Below are 18,290 nucleotides of genomic sequence, written 5' to 3'. Positions count from 1 at the left end.
AAGCGCCGTCAGTCTTCCGGTCATCCAGCGTTCGTCACGGAGTGCGCACACCAAGCACGCATATCCTTCCACCAGCCTTGCTCTCATCCCCAGCCCAGCCAAACATCACCGTAATGCGACAGAACAGCAGCCGATCAGAAAGATACTTCATCTGCTCGACAGTCAACTTTAGAAGGTCCTCCGGTCCTCTGCCGAGCAAGTCTCGCCACGCGCTGTCGCTGAAGAGCAGCTTGCTTCCAGAGATCGCCGCTGTCTCATCGAGTACCTGTCCCAGTATTCTTGGGCTGAGGCGCAACTTGACAACCTTCTTACAGCCTTTACACTTTGCCGTCACTGCATTGGCGTAGATGGACATATTGCAGCAATCACCGCTAAGCAGCATCTGCCGCTTGAAGCAGTCCAATAGCTTGACTTCCATGATCAGGAGGCTGAGGTAGCCTTGAAAGGTCTCCGCCGGCGCAGCGCGTGCGAACTCGTCTAGTTCTGCGATGGTGAAGAGGCAACGTACTGGCCCGTTCTGGATTGCGTAGAGGTCGAAGGCATCTTCTGGGAAAGGTGGGTTGACTGCCTCGCGGCTTCTTTGACGTAACGACCATTTGCGGAGCCATTTTGCGTCGGGGATGTTTGGGTCGACGTCCACGATGGTGGTGGACGTTATGCTTAGGTAGAGCTGGGGTGGGTTAGCAAAAGCTCAGGTTGAGGCGAACGATTGTGCGAACAGTGCGACCCAGCTTCCATCCCGGCCCTTGCAACAGCAGTATCGTCTCGCCAGGTTTCCACGGCTCCCTCGCGATCACGGCGTCTGGGTTCACTTCGTTGGCGAATGGCAAACCGAACGGTGCTGCAGCCGAGCTGCCCCATAGCCCGAGAGTAGCATCCGCAGTGTCGTCTTGCACTTGCAGATTAACGTTCTCCACCGTGCTTTCGTCTTTACGGGTGACTGTAGCCCTGGTCAGCTTTGTCTCGCGTGGAACATTGGTTTGAGAGTAGTACATCTCTTCCTCTGGCCGATACTCTTCACGACGACCAGTATCTTCGCATCGACAATCTCGTAGCCTCCGTCGACGAAGTTCTGCAGTGTCATTACACCACTGAGTGGAGCTCCTCGGCGGTAACCAAGAGGCAGCCTGTACATGGTCCCGTTGTCGCTATTCTCATGCACCATGAGATGGCAAGTTCGATCTCGTTCTGGAAAGAGTGAAGCGAACAATGGCGCACTGGCGCTTGACAGCGTCCCATTCTCGCCATTGCTAACTTTCACGTGTCAGCTTGAGTTCGACGTGAGTGATGTACGACATACTATGATTCGTCCATATGGACACGAGCGAGCCCAGGCGCAGATTCGGCGGTTGACTGGCATACCACAGGCGAACCTTCTCGGAGTCAGTCAGGTACCCTCGTCCAGGGGCTGTGTGCCTACGATGATGGCACCCTTGTCATCCTTGACATACAACTTCAGGCACCCCTTCGCAGACCTTGGAGTCTTTGGTGTATTGACCACATCATAGATGTTCGCCACTCGTCCCATAAACGCGACGGTCTTCGGGCCTGGCTCCAGATCCCGAATCTCGAACTCGGTATACTCGACCTGAGGTTGCCAGGGCTCCGCAGGCTTTGGCTTCAACGCTTCTTGCACCTCTTCGGTGGTGAAGCCGTCGCCGATAGGTGCTTCAGAGCTTGATTGTGCAGGTGTCGGTGCTTTGGTGGGTGAGGGACTGGGAGTTGGTGGGAAGAAGGCCTGGATGGAGGCATCGCCTCTGCTTGGGCCCTTCGACTTTGCCATAGCGCATCAAGGAGAAAGTCGAAGGAGAGATGGAGGAAGGGAAGTACAGATGGGGATGAGGATATGAAAATGGAAGAGGTGAGGTCGAGATATGGTTTCGTCCAGATCAGGCAGGCACGCGGTTGCGCCTTCCTCGCCTCTGCTCAAGCCTCAGCTACTTCAGGGAGATTCTCGACTTCATGTCCAAGCGTTGACTCGTGGTGAGCTGGTAGTAGCTGGGTCCATTGTTCTTGCGAGCGCTCCCGTTCGAGGGCTGGCGCAGCGTGGGTGGTAACGTCCGACTGTCAGAGCTCCTGGCTTAGCAGTAGATGTTCAAGTCTCGTCTCTGTAAATAGGCCTTGCCATATCATCCGACCGTGTAGAAGTGGTATACTGCCATGTATCTCCCACTTCTCACCCTGTCTCGCGCCACGCCCCAGCATCCCTCACACTCTCCCCCAAAGCCTGCCTTAACCAAGGCTCCTTCTGCCCCACCTCTCCATCCATAACATCATCCCCATCCTCCTCATCGTTCTTTATAGCACCCATAGCATCCCCCCTCAACCTCCCCGCCACCCCCTCCCACTCCTCCACCCCAAACCTCCCCGCACTCTCCGCCATCAACATCTCCCCCCTCATTCCCCACGCAACCGCATGCACACTACCACACCCCAGCAACTCTTTCTCCCCCGGCTCCACCACAACCTCCCCCTCCCTCGCCACCCCCAACCCCACCACCATCGTCCCTCCCAGCGCTACCCCGGCATCCACAAGCGCAGCAAACGCCGCATTCCCCAACCCCGCCAAAAGCGCCACATCCTTCACTGCCCTCTTCAACCCCCCCATACCAGGTTCCTTGGTAACCTGCAGCGTAACCTGCACCAGCGTCCTTGGATACATGTTCACCAGCACCAGACTCTTCAGCAAAGACGTAATGACACCTTCCATCCATCTTTCTCTAGGCCCGCCCACGCCGGAGCAGGGGCGCACGTTGACTTCGATCGCGGCTTCTTCGGGGAGCTCGTCGCGGCGGGAGACTTCGAGGGGGCCGTTGGCGGCGGCGAGGATGGTGAAGAGGGGGGTGGTGTGGGTGGCGGAGCCGTCGGCGCGGTGAAGGGGGTGGAGGGTTAGAGTGGGCGGCATGTTTAATGTTATTGTTGTGTGGGCATGTTTGATTTGTTTAGAGGCGGGCAGTGTTGAAGATTGGTGAAGGTTTGAACGTGGTGTGCCTGAGGCCGATCACGTGATACTTCGACGACGATGTTTCGATTATCTCCATTGAATGGACGCGAGGTAGCGACTAGACGATAACGGAATTTTGGTACTAAGATGTTGAAAGGCGCTCAAGCAGATGTGTAGGCAGAGATTTCTCTGTCTCAAGGCATTCTTGATAGATACTTTTGCCTACTTGACATGCCAGTTGTGTTGTTCGTAAAGCCTCCAGCCTCGTCGCCATCACAGGCTACTGAGAGGTATGTCCCAAGCGAGTGGTATCTTCAACAACCGTAAGCGCCTTCTCGCACCCTTTGCCATCCAATACAACCCATTTGACATGTACTCCATCATTCGATGCATCTCCGCCGCTATGCCAGCACTTCGCTTTCATATCTCACGCAATAATGTTGGATATTGCCTCTCCTCCCACCTGCATTCATCATCGATCCCTCCCCCGCCGCGAAGGGCTATTGCTCGCGGAGCGTCGTTGCCGTTCAACCCTGATCATCCTGTCCACCAACTCCTCAGACGGCACGCCCTCTTTGCCCGCATTACTCCTCCCCCCAGCCATGAGATACCCCTCCTCTCCCTCCAACTCCAGCGGCGTCACAGGTCCTGGGCTTCCTAGAGGCGCCAGCCGCGGACTCACGGGGTTGTCGGTGCGGGAAGGTGAAGATGCTCGTGCCGCGGTGACCGTTTCCCGTTGGTAGAACAAGAGATGCTTCTGTGCGTCGCTGATGACCCGCTGGTGCGCTCGCGGCGACGCAGGCGGCTGATAGGGAGCTGACCCCGCGGCCTCGGGCGTTGCTTGCGCGCTGCTGTTGTGCGACGATGGGAAGTTGGCCGGGTGGAACCGAGGTAGCGAGCCGAGTTTGAGGGAGTTGGTGTTCGCTCGACGGGAAGAGTTGCCTGTCGATCGGTGCATGCTGCGAGGTGACGGTGGTTGGAGAGATTCATAACGGGAGGCAGAGTCGAAGCGTGGTGAGAGTGGTGATGTCGGTCGCATGGCTGGGGACGAGCGTGGTGAAGGCATCCTTACGGTTGGCGTAGGACGAGGAGAATGGGCACGAGTGGGCGATGCGCCTCTTGCAGATCCCGTCTTGAGGATGTGTGCGGACGATCCGGTGAATATATTTGGGGTCGTCATGCAGGCGGAGGGTGATTGTGAGACCGGTGCTGGTTGCACAATCGTCAGAGGCAAATGGACAAATGTCTCGTTTGGGTAGAGAAGCAGTCTGAAAGAGAACGCGCAGTGGTGGGGGTTGCGGGGGCTGTCAGATGTTTTTGCAGGTTCCTTGTGCCTCACAGGCGGCTGTGGTGATGATCCTGGCGCTCCCTCGTGCTACGTTGATTAAGAAGGAAGGATAGCTGTCAATCATCCGCTGGTGTCCGCTTCGTCACGGACGCCGTCTTTGTCTCTGCCGTGGATTTCGGAGATATGACCGACAGCTGCTGGACGTCTTTTCCCGAGTGGACGATTGATGCAGCGGGCGCGGCAGGTTAAAGTGAAGTTCTGTGCTTGCGAGTGGCTGCGGGAAGGGCGTTGACGGGCGTCGTTGGCTGGAAGATGACGGAGCACGCACGCAGTGGCACGACGAGTGGTGAGTGGATCCTTGCATCGAACTGCCGGCTTCCGAAGGGCTTGGAAGTTGCGATATTGCAACAGCAGCAAATGGGGCCACATTGATACACTATCTTAGGGGGGTGAATGCACCGACAAAGGCAGCATCGCAATTGACCGGTCCCGCGGCCTCTTTCACCACCGATATTGCTCGTGTCTGCTTGCACAAGTCAAGATGGCAAGCGATGACGGCAACTATGCAGCAAACTCACACCAAAGTCAACTTGCGCCTCAACTAACGCCCAGAGCTAAACTCCACGTCGACCAACTATTTCACGAGCTGCAGGAGCTTCTACGGAGTTTGCACCGATCAAAGAAGGTCTCTCTGCTCTAGTCTGTCGGCTGTCCTACAACACCACCTCCATCAAAAGGAAGAGCTCTCGCGGCAACAGCGGCAAAACCCTCCGCCATCTCAGCCCGGCCTGTTGCCCGACTGCATGCCATCCTCCTGCACCGCCGTCCGAGCGTATCTTCGAAGTCAGCAGACCTCACCTCCCAACCGATCATCGAGCTCTTAGCATACTACCAAGGCTGTGAAGGCAGCGGCATTGTTCCAAAGTAGCGGCGTCCTTCCCATAGTTCCCGTACATCCGAAGCGGTACCAAACGACCGGATACCTACAATTGCCTCGCCGAGATAGATGACCTTGGCGAGCTGCAGCTCACTCATCCAAGAATGAGCCTGAGAATGTAGGTGTGAGTGTATTCACTTTACCCCCTAACCGACTGTGTAACGGTTGAGCTGTAGCTCTCCTCCTCCTTCCATCAGCACTAATCGCCTTCTGCCCTGTATCACACGGTGTCTACGAACGAAGGCATTGCCTGCCCAGTGGGGATGGCCCTGATTCAGGCATGAAGAGCTACTGCACGTACAATCTGTTCTGGCAATGAGTTGATTGCTGTCAGGATGTAGCTGGAGCTCTAATGTTTTGTACGTGGACACTGTCGAGATCTGCTTCGTTGTCTGCCCACAGCAGTTGCGAGCCAAGGTCGTACACTTGCCGTGCTGCCGAAGGCTGTTGCATGTCGTGCATAGAGGTCCCAGGTACGGATATCCGGACGCAGACCGCTGGTGCATATTTTGAAGTGCTCAGTGCACCTGCACTCAGTAGCAGAAGCAGACTAGCGAGCGCGAAGAACGCAGAGACAGAGATCATAAGCTCGTAATAAACGGACCTCAGTTGCGACCAAGCGTAAAGCGATTCGTGAACGCCTCCCACCATCATCGACGATTCCCTACTGTACCACAACACCACGCCAAAACAAAATCTCACAAAGTCAGACCTCCCAACCCACCCCTCTCCACCACCCTACCTCTCACTCGTCTTCATATGCTCCCTGGCCCTCTCCTGCGCAACCTTAAACTGCTCCCACGCCTCGGGATCCTGCTCCTGCAACTTCCTTAAATCCTCATACGTCCCGCCAATCTTCCTCAACAACCCATCCCACCCCTCCTCCTTCTCGATAATCTTCCGAATCTCCTCCCCAGACGTCCCCTCAATCTTCTCTCGGAACTTCTTGAACCGCTCGGCTTCCTGCTCGCTCTGCTCCGGCTTCCGCCACGGCGCCCAGTCCGCACCGCCTTCGGTGCTGCGGGGCGAGTCGATGACTTCGCGCCGCAGTTGCTGGCCGATGCGGTGGAGGCGGCCTTCTTCCATGGACAGGGCGCGGGAGGCGAGGGAGACGTCGGAGTTGTGGCGGGACACGGTCGGGCGGACGCTGGTGAGTTCGTCGAGGTCGTCTTGCTCGTCGTCGGAGGCTGGGGCGAGGGGGTCGTTGGACTTAATGGTGGCGAGTTGGTTGGTGGACTGGTCGGTGAGGGAGGATGTTTCGCTCGGGCCGCCGGCGGCTGAGGGGGCGGAGATGCGGGTTTCGGGGTACTCTTCTTCGAAGCGCGTGATCATGCTTTGGAGCGTTTGGTCGAGACCGAGGAGGCGGCGATAGGCCATGTCGTCGCCGCCGATCGCTTCCTTGGCAAGAGCGGGCTGTAGACGGGCTCGGAGCTGCCGAGCGCTGCCTAATAGGTTCTTGCTCATCTTCTTCGCTTTGCCTTGGTCGACTAAGCCGGCTGAAGAGCCAGGGCGGTCAATAGGCGTCATTGTACCAGAAGGCGTGGGCGCGTTGCTCGCCCGGCGGCTCTCAGTCTCCTTCTCGCCGAGCACATACTGCAACGCTTTGACCACGCCGGCACCACCGATAATGTAGTCTTCATCCGGTGCGGGAGGGTCACGGTCGTGGTTCTCAGAAGAACCTTCCACATGTCCAACAAGATGGAGCAGAACATCCGGCACACTGATCTCGCGCACTGCTCGCTCGCCACCGTGTGGACCCGCGAGGACTGTCGTTGCATTGGTCGTCGAAGGCGCTCCACCTGTTGCTTCAGCGATGGCGAATTGCTCCATGTTTCGTAGCGAATACGCAACAATCTGCTTCGCCAGCGCCTTGACGACCTCGCTGTTGTCCGGCGCAGGGACCTGTGTCGATCGTGGTTAGCAACGCCACCACAAAGTAGAAAGCCATAGAAGGCTGTTACTCACATCAACATCAATACAGATCAACGTCTGACTAACCCTCACACTCGCCATCAAACTCGCGTAAAGCGCACAAGCCTCCTCCTGCTCCTCCTCACCCTTCGCGTTCGCAAGAGCAGTCAACTTGTCGTTACCCAACAAGCTCAAATGCGCCAGCCTTTCGCCTTCAGGTAAGATGTCGGCGAGGGCAATAGCTTGTTTCGGGCTCATTCCAACATCGGCTAGATGCACGCGCTTTAGATCCTTCATCTGCCCAATGTACCGACGAAGGAGGGTGATGAGCCCATTGTCGGCGAGGCAGAGATCGCGGTTGTGACTGAGATCGATGAAGCGGAAGTTGGGCAGCTTGACCAGCGCAGCAAAGAGCGGCTTCAATGAGGCCGAGTCCAAGTTGCAGCCAGCAAGACTAAGGCCCCAACAAGGATGGTCGACCTGAGTGTTGATCGCTTCCGCAATCATGTTGAGCTTGCCGCGCAAGTCGTTACCGCCAACGTCCAATGCCATGCACACACCCGACCGGAGGTAGTGCAGTACATGCTGCAAGCCCTCGTCATCGAGAGAATTCCCGGCCAAGCCCAGACGACTCACACCGGCAACTATAGCGCCGTCCACAACCTTGCGAATCTGTGGTGATGTGAGGCCACACTCGGACATGAGCAGTTCTTCCAGCCTCCTCCCGCCAAGTCGCTCGCTAAGGCATTTGTAGAGTGCTTCTGCGGCGTCGAGGTCCTGTGCATTACCGTAGGGAGCGCTGCTAGGAGATTTGATGGGCGTGACATGAGCGCTGGGAGGCAGAGTGTCCGGGAAGAAGTTCATCGAGAGGTCAATGGTTTTGAGCGAGCGGCACATGTAGAGGAAGAGGCTGATGTGCTTCCAGCCGACACGCGTGAGGCGAGGGTTGTTTTTGAGCGTGATCTTCTCGACAACGCCGGCGCGTTCGGTGTAAGAAGAAGATGGGATGCCCTGGCGGTGGCGAGGTGTCAGACTCTTTCGTTTCGTCGGCTCCGGCCTCTTCGCAGCCAGAAGACCTGCGAGAACACATCGCACGCCTTCGTCGCTGAGATCGGCATCCTCTAGTTTCAGGTGCTTAACCGGAACAACTGCGAGCCAGTCTCCAAGTGATATTACGTCGGCAAGTTGTAAACGTGAGCCGGTGAGGTCTAGACATTGCACAACGCCCGGTTCTGCTGGTAATGTCGTCGTCGGCCTGCTGAGCTGTTCGGTGATGCGCTTCAGAATCGGACTCTCCCTCAGCTGACAACATCGCCTGTATATCCGCGCAGGGTCAGTGGTAGGTCGGTCTTGTTTTGTGGCATTGGGTTGAGGCTGGGTAGGCGTCCTTGCCAACGAAGTCGAGGATCCGTTTGCCGTGTCGCTTGGTGGCGAGCTCCCATCACCTCCCTTACCATCAAGCATGAGCTCGACGGGAATCTGCCCATTCTCCTCTGCGCGCTTCCTCCTCTTCTCCTTTCTCTCCTTCCGCTCCGCCTCACTCTTCTGCTTCTTCTCTCGTTTTCTTGCCGCACTTTCCCGCTCCTCCTCCGTCATGCCATTCGCTCCATTGCCGTTCTCGTCCGGTTTCTTGCCCTTCTGCTCATTCGACTGCGCCGCCTTACTGTTGGCTTTAGCCTCCAGCTTAGGTTCACCCTCCTCATCTTTCTCCTCAGCCAAAGCATCCGGCCTCTTCAATGCCTCTCCTTCCGCCCGCTCCTTCATCTTAAACTCCTTCTTCCTCTTCATCTTGTCTTCGTCGTCCTCCTCTTCATCGATATACCTTGGCCCGCCAGCAATTTCCACATCCACGCAGAAGCTTACCCTCCTCAACCGAGCTGGGTCCATTTCCGGCACCAAACATCGTTCTCGATTGGGGTCGACATTCAGCACCTTTCTTGGACACACCCCTCCTGTGCCTTGAGCCTTTGGTATGTTTCCAGCCTGCGAAGCGGATGACAGTCTCCTCGTGATACTCGAAAAGAAACTAGAGGAGGACTCCTTTGGCTTCGCAGGCGTATATGGCTCATTCTCTTCCACAGCTTCGGAGCCTGGCGTTGCTGGGTTGCTGTTCGGGCTCGGTGTCTGCGGGCCATTGACGCTCGTATTCGATTGCTGTCGCGACAGCTGTGCTGGTGTTGGGCCGGGTCGTTCGGGTGTTGTCGAGAATTTGGAGCTGAGGCTGTTCATCCACGACGAGCGCTTCCTGCTGCTACCATCCTGACTGACTCGCTCGGAGCTATTGCGCGCCAGCATACTAGGCCGCTTGGGGAGCGCCTTGTTAATATCGCGAGGTGGAGTTGGAGTGGATGGGACGGCGTTGGTCGAGTCTTTCGATGGCTGCGCTGGCGTAGGTGGAGTGACATTTGAGGGAGACGGGAGCTTGCTTAGGTCGGAGCTGACCTTCTGGACGGGCTTTCGAGGCTCGCTGCCGTTGCTGGTTGATGGGGTCGCTTTAACATCTCGTCTGACGTCGGGCGACGATTGGCTGTGCTTGTGCTTGCTGTGCTCTACTCTGACCGTCAGTGCCTACTCGTGACATACTTGACATCGTACTGTATACCCTTGTTCGGATGATGCAGCCACGAAACATCCACACCATGAACCTCCTCCATAACTTTTACCTGGAGCACGAGCTCGCTGTTCGCGCGCGAGTGCAGTTTTGCCAACGTCGAGTTGCGACTATTGCTCGGTTTGGCTTCCTGTCGTCGCCATCGTGCCGCTGACGCTGTGTCTAGAAGAAGCGCTTGATCGCCGTTGGTTTCGGGCGGAGCGCTCGCTGCCGGAATCGAGGGTGGCGCTGGCGGTGCTCGTTGGGGAGGGGTAGGTGCGGTACCAGGCGGACAACCTTGAGGTTCGACGTCTCGTCCCGAAAGATTGTTTGCGACTCCAACACGACTGGGCAATGGCTTCCTCTTTCTGGCGTTGTTACTGCTGTCCAGTATCCGTTGTTGTCGAATGTTCACATCGTTCTCCGATGCGCTGATCGCGGCATTCTGGCCCTGCAGCATTATGTCACGAGCTCTTCGGCAACTCTCGGGATGCAGCACTTGTGCAACTTGTGAAACGCTTCTCCTTCTTCGACCACTTTCTCTCCGCGATATATCCAGTTTAATCAACGATATGGACACAAGAAATACTATACAATACTCCTGACCACGAGGTCGTCTTATTACCGGCTCACTAATGAGGTGAGAGACGCGCCATCCCGCTCTCAAAAAGGCGCTCACTACCGTTGCCCTGCCCTGTGCACCCGGCTCCCCAAAGAAGAGAGCTGAAGCCTCGAAGCCTCTAGACAAGCACCGGCATTGTCACAGTCAGCCTCAGCAAGCACTCTTCGTCTGCCGAAATCCTCAGCGACAGGACGCCGAAGCGAGAGGATGAGCGTGCTGACTGAAGGCCCCGGCATCTGCTGACTCCTTCGAGCGAGCTGTTCGCTCAGCTGGCCACCCATAGCGCTCTGGTACGCACTTCAAGTCCAGACGTTAGCTGAGCCAGCTACGCGCACCGTCCTACGGTCCTACTGTGATAATGTCCCTCAAGAACACACCAGAATGCTTGACATCGATCCGCAAGGAAACGAGTGGTTACTGTGAGCGCCAGAGTCCACCATGGACTCGCTTTCCCAGTGTCTCTTCTCCACTGTTGATTGATCTTACACGATCATCGCCCAAGGCTGCTTAGTGGAGGAGTAGTTGACGAGAAGCCATAGAGATTCCATACAAAGATAACCACTTGTCGTCTTACTCATAGCTTCTTTCTTACCAGGGCAGGGTCTCTCGTGCCTCCCCCGGTTGGCCTAGTTGCTCGATATCAGTTCGCGGTCGTCGCACGTCTGTCTGTTCTGGAGGCTTCCCGCCAAAGGACTTCATCGTCTCGTCTCAGCTACGCTTCATGCTTAGCATGAGTTTGCCGTAGCTTCGACTTTCCTTCATACTGCTATGAGCAGCCGGCACCTCTCAGGCTGCAAAAGCTACACCGTCTGTCGATCATGCAGGTCAACGTTTTCGGTCTTTTCCCGACAAGACTCAGCTTCATCATCTGCTGCAGCCTACGCTTCATTCGTCCTCCTGTCTCCTGTCCCATTGATTACACACCCGCTCGCCCGCGCTATCCTTTTCGCAGCCGCCTCGCCACTCACGTACGCACCAGTAGTGGTGCCAGAAGAGTCAAACGGCGCGGTATGTTCGCCGGCGAACCAAATATGCCTCTCCGGCATGCCATACCGCATGGTCTCGATATCTCTCGCACCATCTTCGAGCCCGATCTGGAAGTTCGAATAGCTACAGTAGCCGGCAAATTCATCGTTCGCCCAGGCAGTGGCGAGGACAGCTGTCGGCTCGCAATCTGGATTTGCTGGATCGAAGTTGGGGAGAAGAGAGAAGTATGGTTTGAAGAACTGCAGCAACTTCTCGTCCCTTTCAGCATCACTTTGCGCTTTTGCAACGATCTCGGCAATGTACACAGCGCAGTCGCCATAGACGTAGAAAAGCAATGTCGGATGGGCACAGCTCTCAGGCAGTGCCGCAAGGTTCATGCCTTCCTGATCCCAGCCTTGAGCATTCGTATCTGATGCATAAGCCGGCGCCATCCAGTGTGTGAAGCCGGCATAATGCTTGCTTTCTTTGCCGTCAGGTGGCTGGTGCACCGGTGCTGTGATAGCTGTCACGTTCGGTGTCGTGCCATGCGGATCGATGCTATGATGAGCTGATCGTCTTTCCGGCAGCGGTACGTCCCAGAAGGCACTTGGGAAGGTGATGTATACTTTGTCCAACGTGCCGTATCCGATGTTGTCGATTGCTTGCGATAGCCGTGGCGGCAGAGAAGGATCGAAGGCCTGCTGGTTCCGCTTCAACCATCCAAGAGGAGCCGTCACCACCACTTCGTCGAAGTCGAAGCGGCCGTCTTCAGTGTATAGGCTGGCTGTGCCCCCTCCCTGGTTCTCGTGCGAAGAGATGCGTATCACCTTACTGTTCAGCCTGAGCTCAGCGCCCGCAACAGCACCCTTCGCCACCTCATTCAAGATCTTGTGGTAAGTCTCAGCGACGAACAAGTTCTCGCATTCAATGACCTCCTCCAACCAAAGGCACCTCAGACTCTGCCTCTCAACTGGACTGCCAACATAAGCCCCCCACATCCTCGCCACTCGAAGCAGAGTCTTCCTCTTACGATCAGCATCACGGATATCCTCATCACTAAACAGACCTTCCACCTTCTCAACAAGGAAGTCGTAGAAGCTCCTGTTCGGATCAATCGAATCCTGAAACTCTTTACTGTACTTGAAGGCTTCCGCAATCAAGCCTTCGTCCCAGAGCAGGCCCGCATACTCTTCAGCCTCCTTCGCATCGATCAAGTTGCCTTCAGGATCAAATAGTGCCTCCTCCTCGTCCCAGCCGCGTATCTCTGTCCCTGTCGTCTTCGCAATCGTATAGATCGGATTCTCTTTGGTTCCATGGATCCAATTCGGTCCTCTGCGTCACACTTAGCATTACCGTATAATAATGATGCTGTGGCGACAACGTACAGATCAACCAGATGACCGAGATGTCTGCTCTGAGCGACCCTTCCGCCGATTCGATCTCTGGCTTCGAAGATGGTGACTTTGCAGCCGTGTTGGAGCAAGACATCGGCGCATCGTAGACCAGCAAGGCCGGCTCCTACGATGCCGACTGAGGGTGGACGAGCAGTTTGCTCGCGATCGTTTTCTGGCATACGAGAGTCTGTAACACAGCCCCAGAATTGTTTTCCTGACAGCTGACCCTTAAAAAGTGTGTTCTGATCGATTAGCTTTTTATGCTGACGCCAGAAATGCAATTGTACCCGTGCGCTCAGAGCAAATGCACCGTATGAAGAGGAGGGTGTGCACAATGGAAAGGACGCTGAAGTGTGAACAGATCGATTTTGGTGGCGCTATCGTGCCCCTCTACTGCAACCGTGCTTCCAAACTCGGCTTCCTTCAAGAAGAGTAGATCAATCATCCCACTTACTGGCAACCACACATTTGCACGCTCTCTCAACTTCGACTACTGTCATCGCCAATTACCCTGACTGAGCGACAGCAACCCCTGAACACAATCCAGCTCCTCCGCACCGGACACACTACTGCTCTTCCGCCCGTTCTTCATGAATGCTGCAATCTCCGGATCTGCCTCTGGGTCGTCATTCTCCCCGCCCTGCTGCTGGCCCTGCCGACCATCAGGCGACCAGTTCTCTTTGTCCGACTCGTTGCCCGGGATGTAGGTCGAAGTGCTGTACAGCGATGGCTTGGCCTTGGTTGCTGGCTGAGAACGTCGCTCGTTCTGTAGGCGAGCGTTCGACGTGCTGGCCTTCTGGAGAGCTGGCTTCGGCATGTCTAGCTTGGATCTCTTGAACGAAGCCGACTGTCGAGATAGGAGGGAGTTCCGCTTCGAGGGTATCGCCCCCAAAATGCTTCTCCCTGAAGTTGATCGCAGTAGCCCAATAGCATCTGCTGCTGACCCACTGGCGTCCTTTTCAGCCTTGTCAGTAAGCTCCTCTCGAGCGTCCTTGTCACACCAGAACTCCCACGCGCGCGAGTCCCGCGAGCGGCCGCTGGAAGTTCTCTTCAACGGCGGCAAAGCTGAAGCAATCGGTGCAGCATTAGAGGTTACCGCAACCTGTTCATGGCCTGGCTGCGGCCGAGGTGGCGACGGTGAGGAAGAGTCCTTGGTGACTACCGTGGCTGCGCCCTCGCTGTTCATAGACAGTCGCATGAATGACGATGATCTCTTGACATCCTTACTCGCCTCGGCCGGCAAGGCGCCGAATGCATGGTGTGCATGACGCAATTGCAAGTCGTGTAGGAATGGCTCACTTCGACGGTTGACGAAATGGTCCACTCTTTCTGGCCCAGTGCTTGGCGCGGAGCCATCTGGGTGTGCATGAGAAGGACCAGATGCACTTGGCCCCGCTCCGATTCCCAGCGATCTATGCGGAGCGGTGTGAGACGTTGTGCTGTGGTGCTCCGGAACGTGATGGCTCGTGGCGAAGACAGGCGGCTCATTGGCAAAGGATGCATCTCCATACCCACTGAAGCTGGAACCTAATGCTTCACTGCTGGCGTCATGGGCTGCGATACTAGACCGGTACAACTGGTATTGCGCTAGCTCGTGAGGAAGAAGAGGACGAGACTTCCTTCTGGAGCTTTGCCGGCGATTTTGGAACCAAATCTGAGAGGAACAAATCAATATGTCAGTCCGAATCTGCTGATGGACGCAATGCTCATCATACCTGGACTTCCTTTTCGCCAAGAGCGACCTGTTGCGCCAGCTGTATTCGAGCGGCTTTGTCAGGCTTGGAGTTGTGGGCATACGCTGCCTCGAGGATGGCTTGGTCTTCTGGGCTACTGATCGTCAGTAAGTGGCATTACCCACGGTATCAAGCTACCTACCTGGTCCGCCGCCGCCTCTGCCGCGCCAATGGCTTGTCATCCACATTCGGTGGTAAATTGTCGGACACGGTCTCAGTCGAGTGGTTGAGAAAGGCATAGATCTGGGAGGACCTGGGCTGCGAGTCCTGCGAGTTTGGACGGGTGGCATTGTCCGAGCCCGAAGCTGATGATGGCCGTAGAGACGGCGAAGATGATCGCCTCCTTTTGACAGACGTGACATCCATAGCCACTGTGGTATACAGATGTTGGAAACGTCGTGAAGTTGTTTGGTGTTGAAGCTTGAAGCGCGTTTGGAGATGACGCGACTTAAGGTACGGAGGTCTGTGCACAAAACGCTCACTCCTCCTCCGATGCCGTGCCTCCTTGCACAACCTTCATCTCATCTTCACCACAACGCATGTTCATCAAACATAGCCTGGGTGCTCGCGGTGAAGCCTCCTTCTTGTACTTAGTATAATGCCCACTGAAAAACGTGACCTTCTCGTCGACCTTGATACAACAGCCACTTCCTGGCCAATGAACACGCTTTGACACGCAGTCCCGTGACCGTTCAGCGATGAGGTCCCCTCTCTCTAACCGGAACCCGTGCAAGGCGAGGCTCTGCAACCACCGCGATACAGCCCTACGAAGGCGGAAAAACCTGCAGCCCTGCAGGTACCACGTTCACTGACGGCTGGTCCTGTGGCAAATCTCGACGGCATGCCTCCGATATACACCTGGCTGTGCTTGCTAATCGAAGCATCACCACGACCATTTACCAGTTGCAGGTAGGATGTGCCTCCGGACGACACGAAGTAGCGACCAGCCGAGGACTACTGATGCCGCGTAAGCGGCAACGTCCTTCCATACGGTGGGTGCATCTACGATGACCACGGCTGCTGTTGAAGGCTGTAGAAGGGCGCGTGACCACGATGGCTACCCCAAAGACCGCAAGATCGGCCTATCGCGCCGGCGACACCGACCTTGTATCTTCTGTTCATCTCTGCATGGGAGGTAATCCACCAGCAGCAAGTCTGGAGTCCTCTCATGGCTTTACAGGCTGTTTTATTCAACGGTGAGAGCAATGATTCTGGCGGACACAGCAGATCAACTAGTCATACCAACCTCCAGCTTGCGGCACTCCAAGGGTTCGGACAATGACTCGACAGCACTTCCCGTTTTACGTTTCGGCCCCCACGCAGATCTCGCAGCACCACCATGCGGCTGGAGTTCCACCACCAAGGCTGTGGTAGAAGGATCTCACGGCAGATTGGAGCTTCTTTAACGTGGCTGTGAACGATCTGTGAACATGCACCGGCTTACTACTACCCTCGACCAAAAGGTGAAACCGAAGCCGAAGGATTCAAAGCTAACAGTACCACGACCGGTGAAGACTTAATATAGTGGATCATCGGCCTGCAGCAGTGCTCTTCCCTCAGCTACAGGACTTCGCCTTCTATGGATCGGCACTGTCAGGCACATCGAACGCCTGTCTAGAATACAGGGATGATGGCGAACTCTAACCTCTCCTCGGGTGACTACCGCTCGACAGTGTCGCCTACGGGCGGCCTTCCAGAAAGATGTCTTCCGGTACCTCGTGCCGCTATTTCAAATCGTTGTCGCTATCCATCGATCTTGGGGTATGACCGATCATACAAGCGACGCAGGTAACAGCTCCGCAAAGAAGGTCACAAACTCATTGTTTGGCTGTTCTCGTCCTTCCGACATCGACATAGCATCTATGCACTGCCTTCCGCTACTCTGAAAAGTCTTGACCACCAACTTCCGCCAGGAACATCAAAGCGGACTCCAGCACCTGGCCCTGGAACGGACCAGACTGCTCGGCGCGGTCTGCACCAAGCTTCAGCCAGGCACCGGCCCGCCTGGAGTCCGTATGGCAACCGGTAGCCTGCGCACAGTCACTGGTTATCTACGCTCAACCCTACGCTCCCCCGGCCGCCCTACTTCCTGGACAAAGTCAATTACGACCGATGATTGGGAAGGCTGCCTCAGCCATTCTCCATTTACTCATCGTTGGCCCGGCCTGTGAACGCCTTGAAGACCATACTATCTGCAGCCTTCAATCAGCCTCCTCCGAAGCCGACCAACATCCCACCAACATATTTCGTCCGACAGTCTTTCCGTAGGGCGGCGGTCCCTCCGATAGCCACGTTGCTCTCGTCTATCTACTTCTATGATGCACCTTCAAGGCATCAACGACCAACGAATTGAAATACGCCTGCTCCGACTCACACAGCTGTCTGCAGCCCTGGCGACAGGCAACGTGCGCACGGATTTGGGGGACTTGTCCTTTGTACATCAGGCAGGCCCCTGGATATAATGGCTGTCGGTCCTGAAGATGTCTCACATGGCAAAGAAGTTCCAGGATTGTTCGATCTACCAAGCTCAGACATGTCGACGATGCGGATCGCTATAGCTGGAACCGGTGGACTGGCACGACTCATTGCACACTACATCAACCAAGACACCAGCCATCATGTCATCTTCCTGTCACGATCGGTATGTTTGTCACTCACTTCTCCTTCAACCATGACAGCTCCCGTCCTCGACACCACAGACGACAGCAGATCGTCTAGGCACCAGCATCTCCGCCTCTTGAGTTATTTTCGAACACGACCTGTACTCGTCGAGGCCAGATGACTAACCACTTCACAGGACAAACCGCCTCTCGCCGCCAAGGGCTACCAAGTCACCGTTGTCGACTACGACGATGCCGACTCCCTCAAGTATGCTCTCCGAGGAATTGACACAGTCATATCAACAGTCACCGGCCCTTCACAAATCGAATTGATCAAGGCTGCGGTGTCAGTCCGTGTTCGTCGGTTTGCGCCTGCTGAATTCGAAGGCCTGTCCCAACTTCGACCCGCCAACGACCCGTTGGACCGCCAAAGATCGCTGGCCCTGCATTGGCTCAACCACTACTCGCAGTTCATACAATCGACCAAGTTTGTCTGCGGGGTACTTTACGAACGTCTCCAACCCGGAGGACTTACGCAATCGAGCATCGGCCATACTTCCGGCTTCAGCGGAGAAGGCGACTACATCATGAACTGTCGGACGATGGAAGCGAATGTGCCTGCGTACGATGCGGACAACAACTCCAGCGTCGCGATTTGCATGACCGCTGCTCAGGATGTCGGCCGCTTCGTCACGAAAGCGATTGACCTGAAGCAGTGGCCTGCAGAGTTGCGGATGTCCGGGCAGCGAATACTGGTGAAGGATCTTGTTGCTACCGTGTCACGCTTGAAGGGTATGTTTATTGATATTGCTTGTACCTCTTCGTTCGCCCACTGACCGATCAATAGGACAAGTCTTCGACCCCATCACCTGGCACAACCCAGCCTCCCTTCGCTCAGAACTACAACTCGCCGCCGCCCAACAAGACACCGCCCGCGGCACGCGCATTCAGACCTTGATCGCCACCGCCAATGGTCGCTACGACTTCTCCCAACCCAACTTGAATCGCGCCTTCCCTGACATCCGTCCGATATCCTTCAACGACTGGTTCGTCGCGAAGTGGAGCGGACAGCAATAGCAACGATACGCGAACACGAAGCTGACTCGCATGGATCTGGCGCTTGTTGTTTTATCTTTGATATACCGGCATCAGCGATACGGGGAGGATCTCGGGCCCGGACACCCTTTGGAGGTAGGGCACGTCCGGCCGCTTGGAGTTGCGGCTTTTCAAGAGTTACCAGCCGTACGGGAACGCAACAGCAGGATTTTATTGTTACAGGGGACAGCGAAGGCATTGGGATGGGAC

The 18,290-nt window shown here is 56.0% G+C and overlaps 6 protein-coding genes across 6 annotated transcripts; 1 reads left to right on the top strand and 5 right to left on the bottom strand.

Moving 5' to 3' along the window:
* Positions 1 to 34: 34 nt before the first annotated feature.
* LTR77_005035 (uncharacterized protein) lies at positions 35 to 1,783 on the bottom strand (the record flags this gene model as incomplete). The annotated part of the gene is made up of 5 exons (XM_064802284.1): positions 35 to 670; positions 720 to 940; positions 994 to 1,254; positions 1,301 to 1,373; positions 1,421 to 1,783. 5 exons carry the CDS (start codon positions 1,781 to 1,783, stop codon positions 35 to 37), a joined length of 1,554 nt encoding a protein of 517 aa, XP_064659645.1.
* A 393-nt stretch (positions 1,784 to 2,176) lies between these two features.
* On the bottom strand, positions 2,177 to 2,905 carry RRP46 (exosome non-catalytic core subunit rrp46; the record flags this gene model as incomplete). The annotated part of the gene is made up of 1 exon (XM_064802283.1): positions 2,177 to 2,905. The coding sequence occupies one exon, from the start codon at positions 2,903 to 2,905 to the stop codon at positions 2,177 to 2,179; it is 729 nt and encodes a 242-aa protein (XP_064659644.1).
* A 3,002-nt stretch (positions 2,906 to 5,907) lies between these two features.
* On the bottom strand, positions 5,908 to 10,130 carry MHP1 (Microtubules assembly and stabilization protein; the record flags this gene model as incomplete). The annotated part of the gene is made up of 3 exons (XM_064802282.1): positions 5,908 to 7,071; positions 7,135 to 9,629; positions 9,653 to 10,130. 3 exons carry the CDS (start codon positions 10,128 to 10,130, stop codon positions 5,908 to 5,910), a joined length of 4,137 nt encoding a protein of 1,378 aa, XP_064659643.1.
* Positions 10,131 to 11,170: 1,040 nt separating this feature from the next.
* Positions 11,171 to 12,831, bottom strand: LTR77_005032 (uncharacterized protein; the record flags this gene model as incomplete). Its single annotated transcript, XM_064802281.1, has 2 exons — positions 11,171 to 12,590; positions 12,644 to 12,831. The coding sequence occupies 2 exons, from the start codon at positions 12,829 to 12,831 to the stop codon at positions 11,171 to 11,173; spliced, it is 1,608 nt and encodes a 535-aa protein (XP_064659642.1).
* Positions 12,832 to 13,148: 317 nt separating this feature from the next.
* YOX1 (Homeobox protein yox1) lies at positions 13,149 to 14,751 on the bottom strand (the record flags this gene model as incomplete). The annotated part of the gene is made up of 3 exons (XM_064802280.1): positions 13,149 to 14,306; positions 14,368 to 14,479; positions 14,528 to 14,751. 3 exons carry the CDS (start codon positions 14,749 to 14,751, stop codon positions 13,149 to 13,151), a joined length of 1,494 nt encoding a protein of 497 aa, XP_064659641.1.
* A 2,095-nt stretch (positions 14,752 to 16,846) lies between these two features.
* On the top strand, positions 16,847 to 18,062 carry LTR77_005030 (uncharacterized protein; the record flags this gene model as incomplete). The annotated part of the gene is made up of 3 exons (XM_064802279.1): positions 16,847 to 17,026; positions 17,183 to 17,777; positions 17,833 to 18,062. The coding sequence occupies 3 exons, from the start codon at positions 16,847 to 16,849 to the stop codon at positions 18,060 to 18,062; spliced, it is 1,005 nt and encodes a 334-aa protein (XP_064659640.1).
* Between the last annotated feature and the right edge of the window lie 228 nt (positions 18,063 to 18,290).

The sequence above is a fragment of the Saxophila tyrrhenica genome (genome assembly GCF_035928015.1).
Source record: "Saxophila tyrrhenica strain CCFEE 5935 chromosome Unknown scaffold_7, whole genome shotgun sequence".
NCBI lineage: Eukaryota > Fungi > Ascomycota > Dothideomycetes > Mycosphaerellales > Extremaceae > Saxophila > Saxophila tyrrhenica.
This window is presented reverse-complemented; position numbering and strand designations above follow the sequence as displayed.